Source organism: Lissotriton vulgaris, chromosome 10 (genome assembly GCF_964263255.1).
Source record: "Lissotriton vulgaris chromosome 10, aLisVul1.2, whole genome shotgun sequence".
NCBI classification, from domain to species: domain Eukaryota; kingdom Metazoa; phylum Chordata; class Amphibia; order Caudata; family Salamandridae; genus Lissotriton; species Lissotriton vulgaris.
In genome coordinates this window covers 974126915-974140561 of record NC_141698.1, presented here as the reverse complement: position 1 = coordinate 974140561, position 13647 = coordinate 974126915, and the positions used below count along the sequence as shown (strand labels likewise).

Below are 13647 nucleotides of genomic sequence, written 5' to 3'. Positions count from 1 at the left end.
AGATGGCACTGAACAATTCTCCCTACATGATTACTCAGTTTCATTGTCAACAGTCATGAATAACCCATACAACTCACACTTATGTTCAATGTTCTGTGTGAACCTACACATTTGACATGCATTCAACAATAGTGCTTACGTAAGAGGTCTTTGTGTGGCAATGATGTAATCTGGTCTTCCATTTTTGTACACAAGGCGAGCATTTGCTTGTACCCAGGCCCATCCATTATCTTTGGTTAGAAGTCTGAACACTGTCATTCCACTCTCTCCAGTTTTTATCACTAGGAAAAAAGACATTGAATTGTCAGTTATTACAGTGACACCTTAATGATTAGGAAAGAAAAGAGACACATATTAAAAAAACATTAGGATGGGTAGGAAATAGTCATAATTACTTAGAAAACTGATCACTTTGTCACTGAAGGTATTCAGTCCACTTTTCTGTCATATCACTTTACCCAGAAAATGAGAATGTTCATATTTTATGTTTTACTATTATGATTCAGAAAAAGTCCAGTTTAATTGGTTTACAGAATGTCCATACATTCTGTTAAATTCCCCTATAAGTAATAGAATGTATACAACAAAATGAATGCTATTCTCAAGCAGTTCTGACACACACCTGTTTTGCATAAGATGATATGTGTGATGACTCCAAATTTCAAGGAATACATGAGTGTAGGGAGAGGAAACTTGAACAATTTTAAAAAGGCTTTTATTTTCATGTAAAATTATTTTCAATGACAGTCTTTATTGTATATATTTCCAGCTTTTTTAATCCGAGCCCTCCTCTTTCCACTACTGCTCCCACTACTACTACTACTACTACTACTACTATAAATATCGCATTAAACGCACAAGTGTCTAGGTCTGGACTTTGCACAATATCTGTCTCCATCACAGAAAAAATACAAAAGAAAATTAGAGATGCTGGCTTGAATTTTACTACTTCAAGGTGCCACTATATCAATGGCACGCCCTCAAAAGGAAGTACATCATTTTTTTTGTTATCCTAATTTATACTCTCTAATTAACCTATTCATAAACCTTACTATAACCCTAACCTTAGAATAAGTTACCTCAAATTTTAATAAATTTCAAAACCTCGGTCAGGCTTCATTTCAATAAAAAGCTTACCCTTCTTTTATTTAAATTAAATAGTTATCCTTAACCTAACCATAGTGTGAACCCTAAACCCAACCCTTAACTAGATTATAATAATTTTCATTAACTGTTAACTATTCTTAACAGTAATCCTGACCCAAAAGTAAACTAAGTTAAATTAAATTAGATAACTCCCTTAATCAAACCCTATTCCAAACCTTTAGTACTGTATAGTGAATGGAATTTATTAATATAAGTATGCTTACCTTAACCCTAATAATTAGTCGAACTTTTAATTGTTTTAAGTTAAAATAAATACTAATCCCAACTTTAACACTTACCGTAACTCTCTAATTACAATTGCATTGAAATTAAATAAATAGTTGTTCTTTACCTAACCCTGATACTAGCTGTAACCAGGGGGAGGGACCTGCCAAAAAAGCAAAACTCTGCAAAAAAGAAATAGAGGCTAGTGAACTAAATTGGGCGTCCCAAGCTAGAACTAGGCTAGATAAGTTGTGTGTCACACTATCCTTAGATTCAGACCAATGGAGGTCGGGGCAGCAGATCCCTAAGTCGGCGTTGAGTGCTATCATTAACTTGAAGGCCCGAAAGGAAGATTTGGGTTAATTGAGGAGCAAATCGTCCTCCCGATTCTTGACAAACAGGTGGACCAATGACCAAACATTCCCTTATATCGAGGCCATGCCCAATCCAAAACTTAGAAATACAATCTTGAGATTTAGAGTGGGCCTGAACCCATGCAACACGGATCGGATGATAAAATCTGCTATGACGCATGAGCAAGGTCTGTGTACATGTGGATTGCAAGTAAAATGCAATGGCCCACATATTTTGTTGGACTGCTTGTGGTTCTCAGAAGAATGGAAAACATTTTTGAAACCTCTTTTTATTGTCTATGAAATTTTTAGTATGGATCAAGCGCTTAGCTTGTTGATACATATGAGATTTTTAAATGTAACATGTGCAATGGGAAGATTTTTAATTGCCATACAGGAGTCATTGAAGGACCAGGTTATATAATTTATAAGGAGTGGGGTTGAAACGTGACGTTACCTATGATAGGGGATATTCCGGGACCCTGTTTCCTATGGCAGATGCACAAATGTATACCCAATATAAGTGATCCCCTTGCCGTTGATGAATTAGGTACCACCTACGGTTTGCATGAGATTCTTTGTTCAATTTTATCAGGATTTTATTGTGTTTTATACTGTTTTAACGCTATAGGGCTTGTACAAAGCAGATTTTAATAGTATGTATTGTAGCTCTTTCTTTTTATGGCTATATATGCCAAATAAAAATATTATAAATGAAACGAAACTGTAACCCTTAATTAAATTAAATATTTATCAGTAACATAACCCTAGTATTAACCATAATCCTTAATTAGAGTAAATACATTATATTCATAGCCCTTACCATTTTAATTCTACAAAATAATGTTACATAAACCCTAATTAAATATTAATATCTCAAAATGAATGTTCTTACATAATACAATTTAGTGAAATTGTCTATAGTGGGAATGTCTGTACAGGCTACATTGATGCTGATGCATTTATATAGTGCAGTCAACTTAATGGGGGTATGCCAGCTGATGGGAAGATAAGGAAGCGTGTAGCATTTTGTTTTTTAACCTCTGGGTCAGACGTAAGTCTTAAGACTATGTAAATACTTTTCCAAGTCTTGGAGGCAATGACATAGGTGTATACCCTTGATCTTCAAAAGACAGACCTTTCAAAAGATTACAATGAGGTATCCTAATTGGAATTATATAGACACAGGGCTTGACATGGATATCCAGAAATATTTTATTGCTAAACAGCAAAGTAAAAAAATGTTTTTTTTCCTTTTAAAGGAAAAAAAATGTTTTATTAGATCTAGAAATGCAAATTCAAAACATTATGTGCAGTCTGCACCTAATGAACAAGACTGGCTTGATGATTTCGACACTATGCACTGGAATACAAAAAATGTGCATTAATAGTAGCGCGTACCTTTGACTAAAGCTTTTTTTTGTTAGCAATTTAATAAAATACATACTTAAAATGTAAGTAGTTCTTTTTAATGGCTATCTGCCTCAAATTTGGGAGGCTGGTATCACTACTGGTGTGATAAAAATATTATCATTAATAAATAATAATAATAATAATAATAATAATAATAATAATATTAATAATAATAGTACTCTTCTGCAAGAGTAATACACTGATCATTATATACTTTTTAGGCATCCGAAAGTGCTGTCACATATATATATATATATATATATTCACTTAAAAAAACCATAGGTTTCAAGCCTTATATAGTTAGGAATTAGCATTTAAAAAACCATTGAAATTGCTCCTATATAGTTAGTTGTACTAACTATATTTCGCGCACCCGCAATCCACTGCTGATGATGTCACATATTACATCATTCATGACATGGTCAGTGACATCACTGATGACATCTCAAATGACATCACTGATGACATCTCATTTGACATCACTGATGACATCACTGATGACATCATCCAGTGACTGTGTGTTTCTATAAAGTTTAAATATGTTTTACATATTGAAGAATGAGTGGACTTATAATTGTCTGGATGAAGGATTTTGTAGGTGTGTGACTGACTGTACGAGTGAGTGATTGAATGTGTCTTACTAAATGCATGGGTTAGTGACTAAACTGTCTGAATGTGTGCATCAGTATGTCTGTTGTTGTGTAAGCTGCTGCATGTGTTGATCATTAGCTATATGAGTGGCTATATGGGTTATTGAATGGGAGACTGAGTGTGTGTGTGGGTGGCTGGGAGGTGTGTGACGCTGTGCATAGATGTGTGAGCAGTTGATTCACTAGGTGTATGAGTTCAAGAGTGCATGTGACAACAGCTATATGGGCGGTTGACTATGTGCATGGGTGTGTTGGTGAGTGAATGGATATTTCAGTGCTACATGTCCAAGTAAGTACATATGTAAAACACAGTGCATGTGAGAGTTGGCATATATAAATGACTATACAATGAGAGCCAGTGAATGTGCGAGTGGCTGTATGGATCATTGTGAACTTGTATCAGTGATTGTATAATAGAGTAAGTATGTGTTAGTATATGCTTGAATAAGTAAGGTGTTGTGTGTATAACTGTATAGTTGAGGAAATGGAAGTGTGATTGATTCTTTGCATGACTGACTAGGTGTGTGAGTAACTCCATGGATGAGTGGCAGTGTGTGAGTGTGTGTATAGGTGTATGAGTGCATATGATAGTGTTGTATTGATGAGTGACTGTATGTATGAGTGATTCTATTGGTGAATGAGTGAATGTGTGTGTAGACCTAGGAATCAGTGAGTGCGTATGTAGTAACTTGTATTGGTGTGTCAATGGTTTCAAGAATGGTAGTCTGTATTTAACACTGGGTGTATCAAAGGTTATATCAGAGTGTGAGGAGGTGCATCGTATTATCACATGAATGATATCATCAGTGATGTGATCAGTGATGTCAAATGAGATGTCATCAGTGATGTCATTTGAGATGTCATCAGTGATGTCATCAGTGATGTCACTGACCATGTCATGAATGATGTAATATGTGACATCATCAGCAGTGGATTGCGGGTGCGCGAAATATAGTTAGTACAACTAACTATATAGGAGCAATTTCAATGGTTTTTTAAATGCTAATTCCTAACTATAAAAGGCCTGAAACCTATGGTTTTTTAAGTGAATTTGCAAGGTTTTTAAAATGCTAATTCCTAACTATATAAGGCTTGAAACCTATGGTTTTTTTCTGTGAATTTGCAAGGTTTTTAAAATGCTAATTCCTAACTATGTAAGGCCTGAAACCTATATTCCTTTAAGTGAATTTGCAAGGTTTTTTTAAATGCTAATTCCTAACTATATAAGGCCTGAAACCTACGTTTTTTTAAGTGAATTTGCAAGGTTATTTAAATGCTAATACCTAACTATATAAGGCTTGAAACCTATGGTTTTTTCAGTGAATTTGCAAGGTTTTTTAAATGCTAAATCCTAACTATATCAGGCGTGAAACCTATATTTTTTTTCAATAAATTTCAAAGGTTTTGTAAATGCTAGTTTTATTAGCGGATAACGTTTATATATGTTATTATCCTTCTGGGACCACTTGAGCAGCCATCTTGTTTCTCAGGAGAAGCGAGGCACAAGAGAGCACAAAACAAGAGTGGAAAACGTGAAAAGGGGACTGGGTTGAGACCCCCTGACCCCCTAGCCCTTCTCAGGGGGTCCCAGAAGGACCACCAACTGCAAAATTTTGTATTTTTTTAAAATCGCGGGGTACGCGCACGGTACGCGTACGGTGCGTGTACCCCGCGATTATTTTGATTTTTTTTTTTTTTTTTGCCCTTGGGGGTCCTTTTGGGACCCCTTGAGAAGGGCTAGAGGGTTGGGGGTCTCTACCCTGCCCCCTTTTCGTGTTTTCCACTCTTGTTTTAGGCTCTCTTGTGCCTCAGTTCTCCTGAAAAACAAGATGGTGGCAAACACTTCCTGGTTTGGATAGTTGGAATGTTGACAGTCAACTGCCAGCCAATCAGAAATCCGCTCGCGCACGTAAGGGTATGCGCACGGTACGCGTACCGTACGCGTACGGGTACGGTGAGCGCATATAGATATATAATTTGCGCAAATTAAATTTTCTCAACAACTACTGGAGGGATTTTCACCAAATATAGAAACGGCACTACTGCATACCTGTCCCTACCATTTGGCCAGGTTTGGTGTAATTCCGTTTAGCCGTTCGGGCTGTAGCCGTGTCTAAAGGTCCCATAGAAAATGCCATTTGAAAAATTTCAAATTCAATTTTCTCAAGAGCTACTGGAGGGATTTTCACCAAACATAGCAAAGGCACATCTGCATACCAGGCCCTGCCATTTTGCTAAGTTTGGTGTAATTCCATTCAGCCGTTCGGGCTGTTGCCGTGTCTAAAGATCCCTATGGAAATTAACATGGGGAAAACACGTTTTGGGACCCCCCTTTCGGCCCCCACTTGACGAATCCCCCTGAAACTTTCAGGGAAGGAGCGTAGCGGAGCTGGCCAAAATTCTGGAAAATTACACACAGATTCCTCAATCAGCGCCAAAGTTATTCCCAATAGAATGTTGAGCGCATATAGATATATAATTTGCTCAAATCAATTTTCTCAACAACGCGAGTCATTTTTCAGACAGATTTACTCTGCTCCCGACATTGAATTTCCCGACGACGCGAGTACGCGCAGTGGGACCACTGCACTCTGCCCGACCCTGTGGCGGACTTGAATGTCTCCAACAGCTCTAACCCTTATTTGAGGGCTGCCTTACATCACTAATTTATGACCCGAAGTAATTCTTCCTTTGAAAGTGTTCTCAATCCCATCATCCATCCTGGAGACGAGCAACCTCTGGTTGCCTGCCCCGTCCCCGTCCTGATGAAGACCCCGAAGCAAGGATACAACTAACGCCTGCAATTACTAGAGAGTCGAAACGTCAACAGCTTTTATGTTTATTCAGCTTCACCCCATGATTTAGTCATTTATTGTGATATGTGGAGCATGACCTTTACCTAATGATTTATTGAACCAATGGTCTTTTTCTTTGTCTATGTTTGGATTTTGATACATAGCACAGTCAGGCCATCAGGCCGGTTTTTATATTGTCACTATCCTATACCCACACCACCTTGCACTATACCACTTCCCTCCCTTCCAGGGGCACTATGAACAATTTGTGATTGTGTATTGAAATTAATGATGATCAGCATATACCTACATAGTGAATAAATAACAATGCAGGCCAATTGAGTTTTTCTATTGCTATCTAATTGTTTGAATTTGTTGCTCATTTCTGGGACCCCCCTTTCTCAGTACTACCTACTTGAAATGGCAATCCAACAAATGAAATCACCTGTCTGCACCATGTGACTGAGCCCGCTAGCAAGAGATAAATAAGAACAATAAGTCAGTCAATCTGAGTATTAGAGAATTTCAAAATCTTTTCAGCCTTAACAAATGGAAAAGTAATTTCTGATTGGAACTATGGGTGTGTGTACAAATATTAAAAAGTGGCAAGTAATGAAATAATTAACTACCAGTAATCTCATTTACTCTCTAGGTTTTCCTCTTTCCAGTCCTTACTTAACTGATGCATCCAGCCTCTCGAAACAGATTGCCAAAGTACACATAACTAAGAAGAGATACTTTTCTCTCAAAATAGCAATGTCTTTCTTCCCTTTCTCGAATGACAGCTAGGCTCACCCTCCTTTGCACAGCCTTTGGCACTCCTGTTTTAAAAAACAACTGATATAAATCCATACAAAAGGTGTCTAGAGAAGAATGGGAGGGAGGGAAGATGGGTTAAGGACTAGGAAAGGGACGTGTACTAAGAGTAATAAATGTTATGTATTTATTTCATTGCCTCCTCATCACTTTTCCTTGACTTGTGCTTATTTAGGGATGTACCTAAGCCTACATAGCTCAACCCAAGATTAAAGTTTCAGTGCATAGTAAAAAAAACACTAAAAATATTACCAAAACATCGGAGTGATCTTACTTCAAGTACATCAGAGGCAAGACTAGATGATTTTAAATTTAAGACATTTAGTCCATAGTGGGAAGTATTTGTATGAGCCCAAGTGCTACCCGTTTGCATACTTAACATTACATGTATATTGTAATGCACATGTTCATACAGAAGAGCATTTTGGTGCAGAAATAACAGATGCCTTTTGTTACTCAGCTCAATGGTACTAATTTTATCGACCTCTTAAGAATGAAAGGCTTAGTGTACCCAACAGGATTTATACCTGCGACCATGAGCTCAAACACAGATTCCTACAGAAGATGTATTAGCCAACTGAACCACCAGACCAGGCTTAGACCCTCAATTCCCGTAGGGATCTTTTGACCAGAATAAGCTTTGGAAAAAGTTAATATTACCCATCACCTTATAGTTGTAGAAGAGATTTTTTTTCCCATTGCGGTCGTCCCCAAAGAATACTAACTAAGAATTAGACGAATAAAAAGTTTCCCCTGAAATCGAAAGGCCCGTGTGGATATCTGACACCTAATAAAAAGTGACCTCAATCTCAAGCTGTGAAATTTGACAGGATTTTCACAAAAGACATATGAAACTGGGAGGGCATCTTAGGAACAAAACCCAAAGCACGTCTATGAATGACCTTATCAGGAAATAGCTGAAGGTATGGGCATAGAAAACCAAGAAATAACCAAGGAATCAAACTCATGCAAGCTATGAACAGATGTTGTATTTATTAGAAAAGCCACCTTGACAGATACCATGAAAGAGGGACAGAAGATAGAGGACCACAACATGTAGAACAGGCTGTTTGTTTTACTACAAACTCCTCAGAAGTCTAGAAGCTAATAGTATAATTTTCTCCACAGATCCCCAATGCTCTGTATAACTATCTAATTGCTGGCCACTGAGCAGCCAAAGTAGAAGGGGCTAGATCTCTAGAAAAGCCATCTCTAATAAATTTTAAAATGAAAAATGGGCTTAATGATTTGGGATGTAGGCCTCCAGTTTTTCGACCTAGCTTTCAAAATAATACCAATGTTTACTGAAATAAGCTAGAGTGGATTGACAACAAAATCCTTGAATACCTTGGCTACATTTCTGGAACAGCCCTGCAATTGAAGCCTATTGATTCAACCTCCATCCCGAGAAACAAAAGCTGACAAGAGCTTGAAGTGATAGAATAGTAAACTAATGAAAGAAGAGGTTTAGAGGAAGGTGAAGACAACGGGCAAATACTAGTTTAAGGAGTGATGTATGCAAGGGCAGCAAAACCACAATGGGACAACTAATATGAACAAAACTGCTTCCTCCTGAGTCTTTTTAGCACCTTTGTAATGAGGGTAGTAGTAAGAAAAATATAATGGAGATCATCTGGTCAACTCAAAGAAAGGGCTTTAACCCCAGGCTTCCTAAAACTAACTCTTCAAGTAGAACTGAGGTAGGAGGTTGGGCTGAACCTTGTGAGGCAAACTGATTATTTTAACCACAACTGACCTAAAATTATCTAAAGAGGCTCATTTGAAACTTGGTAGTTCACTCAAGAGTGAAATATCCTGACCTCTACTACTGGAATATAAACTGTTTGAAGGATCTATAGGTAATTTACCTACAACATATTATAGAAGAAATATGTTCTTGTGACCGGAACTCCTTCCCAATTGATATATGCCTTTGAAACCTGATTGTCCATCTTTAACAGTATTGCTTTCTTTTGAATCGCAAATGAAAATCATTGAAGTATTACTAGGACTTCAGCATGTTGCCACAAGTTGAAGACTGAGTTTACTATAACTCACACCACACTGAACCTAAAGTCATCATTGTTCTTCCATTGGTGCTTCCAACCTGAGTGACAAAGCATGGGCTGTCATTATCACTGGAGGCCGAGGAGAATAAGAAACTAATTTAGAAGATGTTCTGGACCTAATTACCGTGCTAAGGCTTCGGTATCAAAAGGTGTTACAGGAATCAGTAAATCATAATATTGAGAATCTGGAGGCCAGTGTTTTAGAAGATGAACCTTCAAAGGTTGAGTTACAAACAGTGGCGGCTCCTCCACTAAAGAGGAGGAGCATCGCCACACTGCTCATCTGGGCAGTGCAAAATAAAAATAAAATGATTATAACAAACAGTTATTATAATTTTGTTTTTCTTTGGACTTCAGCCACCCCTGTTCAGAGGCAGCCGCCACTGGGTACAAATGGGTCAGTTTTGCAGAGGAAACGCTGATCATGTAGTAGTTGGGAAAATTGCACAAATTAATTGTATTTTCCCAGCTGCACAAAGGTGAGAGGTTTTTCAAGTAAAGTAGGACCCCAAACTCTCTGAGGGAGCTGCTCCTCAGATGTCACCTTTAAAAGAGGAGTAGAGATTAGATATGGAAACACTTGGATGCCTTGTAATTGTAGCGATGCTACCACTGGAATGAATACCTTCATAAATACCCTTGGAGCTGAGGAAACACCAAAGGAAAAGACCAAAAGGTACTACTGTGAGTTGAAGGTGATGATATCCCACTACAAACCATGGTACTTTTTGAATCAGGATTTTGAAAGTAGGCACCCTTTGGGTCTTAATTTACTAGATTGAACCATTTTGAACAATACACATTTTACAGATGTGTACACACCCTTCAAATATAAAACTGGCTAAAATCCTCCATCTAGTTTAAGAATTAACCCCTTCGACGCTCATGACGAGCTCACGCTCATATGGCTGAGATACCCGCCACCCCCTCTCAACACAATCCCCAAGAATTGGGAAACCGGAAACCGTTCTTGAACTTTTGGAAGGCGGGAAGGGAGTCACCCTTCCCGGCCGTATTTATTAAAATATGAAACAAAATTAAAACATTAAAATAACAGTTTCATATTATGTACAATTTCATTTCCACATTACGATCTTTGGCTAACCTCAACAGATCTCTAATACAGAGGTTCTCCTAGCCGAACTAACATCCTACAAAACATTTGACTTGAAATTGTACATCCTAACGTTAAGGGCCAACGGCAAGGTCGTAACCGGTGTCAGATCCCTAAACCAGAAATACCCCCCTCACTTGTGAGAGGAGTGACCGCACAGAGGCGTACCTCAAGTGCATCTACCAATTTCCCTTTGTGCTTGACGGGGGCCCCAATAAACTCGACGCCATTTAACGGTCGTTCGAGGACTCGTGTGAGGTGTCTAAAAGGTAGCGTAAACCCCCTCCCGCACCCCACACAACTTACCCATCTGCCGTCGCAGATGTCCTGGCCCCGGGAAATTCCCCAGGAGGGGCCGTAGCCCCTCCTATCCAGGAAGGGGCCTTGACCACCTTTCCTTTCCTTCCGGCGGCCTCTCCTTAGACAGGACCGCCTCCCCGTTGAGGGGCCAATTGGCCACCTCCCCCGCGCGCTCCCATCCGTAATGGGTGACGCCCCCTCATAGGGATCTTCGAATTACTGCTCACCGATCATGACCTTACCGCCCGACCAAAATAAATACGACAAGTCTAACTAAGCTACTGAGATTACAAAGCAAACATCACTTATTACCAAACGTGAATACTCTTCAATCCTTGCTCCAAAACTTTATTTGCAAAATATACTGAAAATAACCAATCTTTATTGCATCTTAAGAAATTTTAGATATCATCACAACCTGTAAGAAAACGGAGAAAACAAAAGATACTATATCAACTGTATTCCCAACGAATCGCTGTCCTCAGGGGCTGGTGGGTGGGTCAAAATTGGCTCTTCGTTCCGTCTCGAGCTCACGTGCAGCGGGGAGGTGCAGCTTCAGAGCACAGGAACAAGAGGATGCTTTCTTGGCTTCCGCTCCTTTTATCCGTCTTCAGGGTGGGCGTGAACCCGCCCCCGCCTGCCTCCGAGGGCGTGGCCGGCCGCGTCGGTGTCTATGCCAGCCCACTCTAGGGCGGGAAAAAGGCGCGCCCCGACTACGCCGCTTCGGGCATACCAGCCGAGACTCGCCTCCCGCCCAAGATGGCTTCCCGGGGGGATCGAGGTACTCCACCATACGTTCGGGGGGACCGAATGGTCGCCCCTTTCCATATGGCTGAGATACCCGCCACCCCCTCTCAACACAATCCCCAAGAATTGGGAAACCGGAAACCGTTCTTGAACTTTTGGAAGGCGGGAAGGGAGTCACCCTTCCCGGCCGTATTTATTAAAATATGAAACAAAATTAAAACATTAAAATAACAGTTTCATATTATGTACAATTTCATTTCCACATTACGATGTTTGGCTAACCTTAACAGATCTCTAATACAGAGGTTCTCCTAGCCGAACTAACATCCTACAAAACATTTGACTTGAAATTGTACATCCTAACGTTAAGGGCCAACGGCAAGGTCGTAACCGGTGTCAGATCCCTAAACCAGAAATACCCCCCTCACTTGTGAGAGGAGTGACCGCACAGAGGCGTACCTCAAGTGCATCTACCAATTTCCCTTTGTACTTGACGGGGGCCCCAATAAACTCGACGCCATTTAACGGTCGTTCGAGGACTCGTGTGAGGTGTCTAAAAGGTAGCGTAAACCCCCTCCCGCACCCCACACAACTTACCCATCTGCCGTCGCAGATGTCCTGGCCCCGGAAAATTCCCCAGGAGGGGCCGTAGCCCCTCCTATCCAGGAAGGGGCCTTGACCACCTTTCCTTTCCTTCCGGCGGCCTCTCCTTAGACAGGACCGCCTCCCCGTTGAGGGGCCAATTGGCCACCTCCCCCGCGCGCTCCCATCCGTAATGGGTGACGCCCCCTCATAGGGATCTTCGAATTACTGCTCACCGATCATGACCTTACCGCCACAGGCCGGATAGTTGACCGGCTATCCGGACCCCCCCACAACACTCCTGCCTAAAGGTCATGTCATAAAGTTTTTAGCCAGGCTATCAGGTCTCCTATGAGTAACTCGTTCCCCATCCTGGACAAATGAACACCATCCCTCAAATACATACTGTCCCCTTTAATACAACCATGCGAAATAGACTGCAGTGTACTTGAACGGAACAATCTACTCACTTTATTATTAATCTTCCTTACTGAATGATTCAGAGCAGAAACAGAAATAGCCCCCGCCACACTTTCCGTGGGATCATATGGGACCATGCAATTGTGCACCCTAGAACTCTTCTCGCCAACCAACTTACCGTGGAAAGCATCGCCTCAAGAAGAAGTCGTCTACCAGTGGTCACCAAATCATTGCCCCCAAGATGTACTATGACTACAGACGGCGGTGACCTCGTCCGCCCTAACAAACCCTCAATAAATGATTGAAACTGGTCAATACAGAGCCCGCCCTTACCATAGAAGGACACACTGTACCCGTATTCCCCAGCCACGTGAGTCATGTCACCTGCTTTGAATACGTCCGCGGCACGTCTCACGTATGAGTGGCCCACGACCCACACCTCTTTTTTCACAGCCGGTGATGTTTGACCGCTGGCCCCCCGGTGTCGGGTCGACTGCACAGTCCGCCCCGCCTCGTAGGCTTGCGCAACTGAAAACCAAACAAAAACAAGAAGCGTGAGTACATCATTACAGCTTCACAACATGTGCAACCGCACATACCTCTTATAACAGTTCGAGGACCAACGCCCCACACGTTTTACTTGTCCAACATTCAGACCCCTGGCTGTAGCCTCTGTAGCAGCCCCTATCCGAAAGGAATGGGTCCCAAAGTCGCCGGGGTTCAAGCCCGCGGCCGAAATCGACATCGCAAGCACCCGCTGAAACTGAAACCTCGTCAGTGGGGTGGCGTCAGCGTGTCTCAACAAGGTCCCCCCCCATGCTGCCACCCTCTGTGTTAAATATTCCTCTACGCACACAACAGGGCACATGGAAGACCCGGGGATCCTCTGAATAATTGCACAGTCCCCGATTGCACCCTGATCGGATTTGGACCTGACAAACGAGACCGTCATCGTCTCCTTTCTGACCTGAATGTGTTCCCGGCACAGTCCCCCCATCGTATCCCGCTTGTTCTTTG

At 41.0% G+C, this 13647-nt stretch overlaps 1 protein-coding gene across 1 annotated transcript in view; it reads right to left on the bottom strand.

The window, feature by feature from the left end:
- The window catches only part of AHR (aryl hydrocarbon receptor), a 415687-nt gene that overhangs the window by 47066 nt on the left and 354974 nt on the right, over positions 1-13647 (bottom strand). Inside the window, exon 9 of the mRNA XM_086941976.1 lies at positions 140-281. Within this exon, the coding sequence (XP_086798102.1) occupies positions 140-281 (142 nt within the window). The remainder of the gene's footprint in view (positions 1-139; positions 282-13647) is intronic.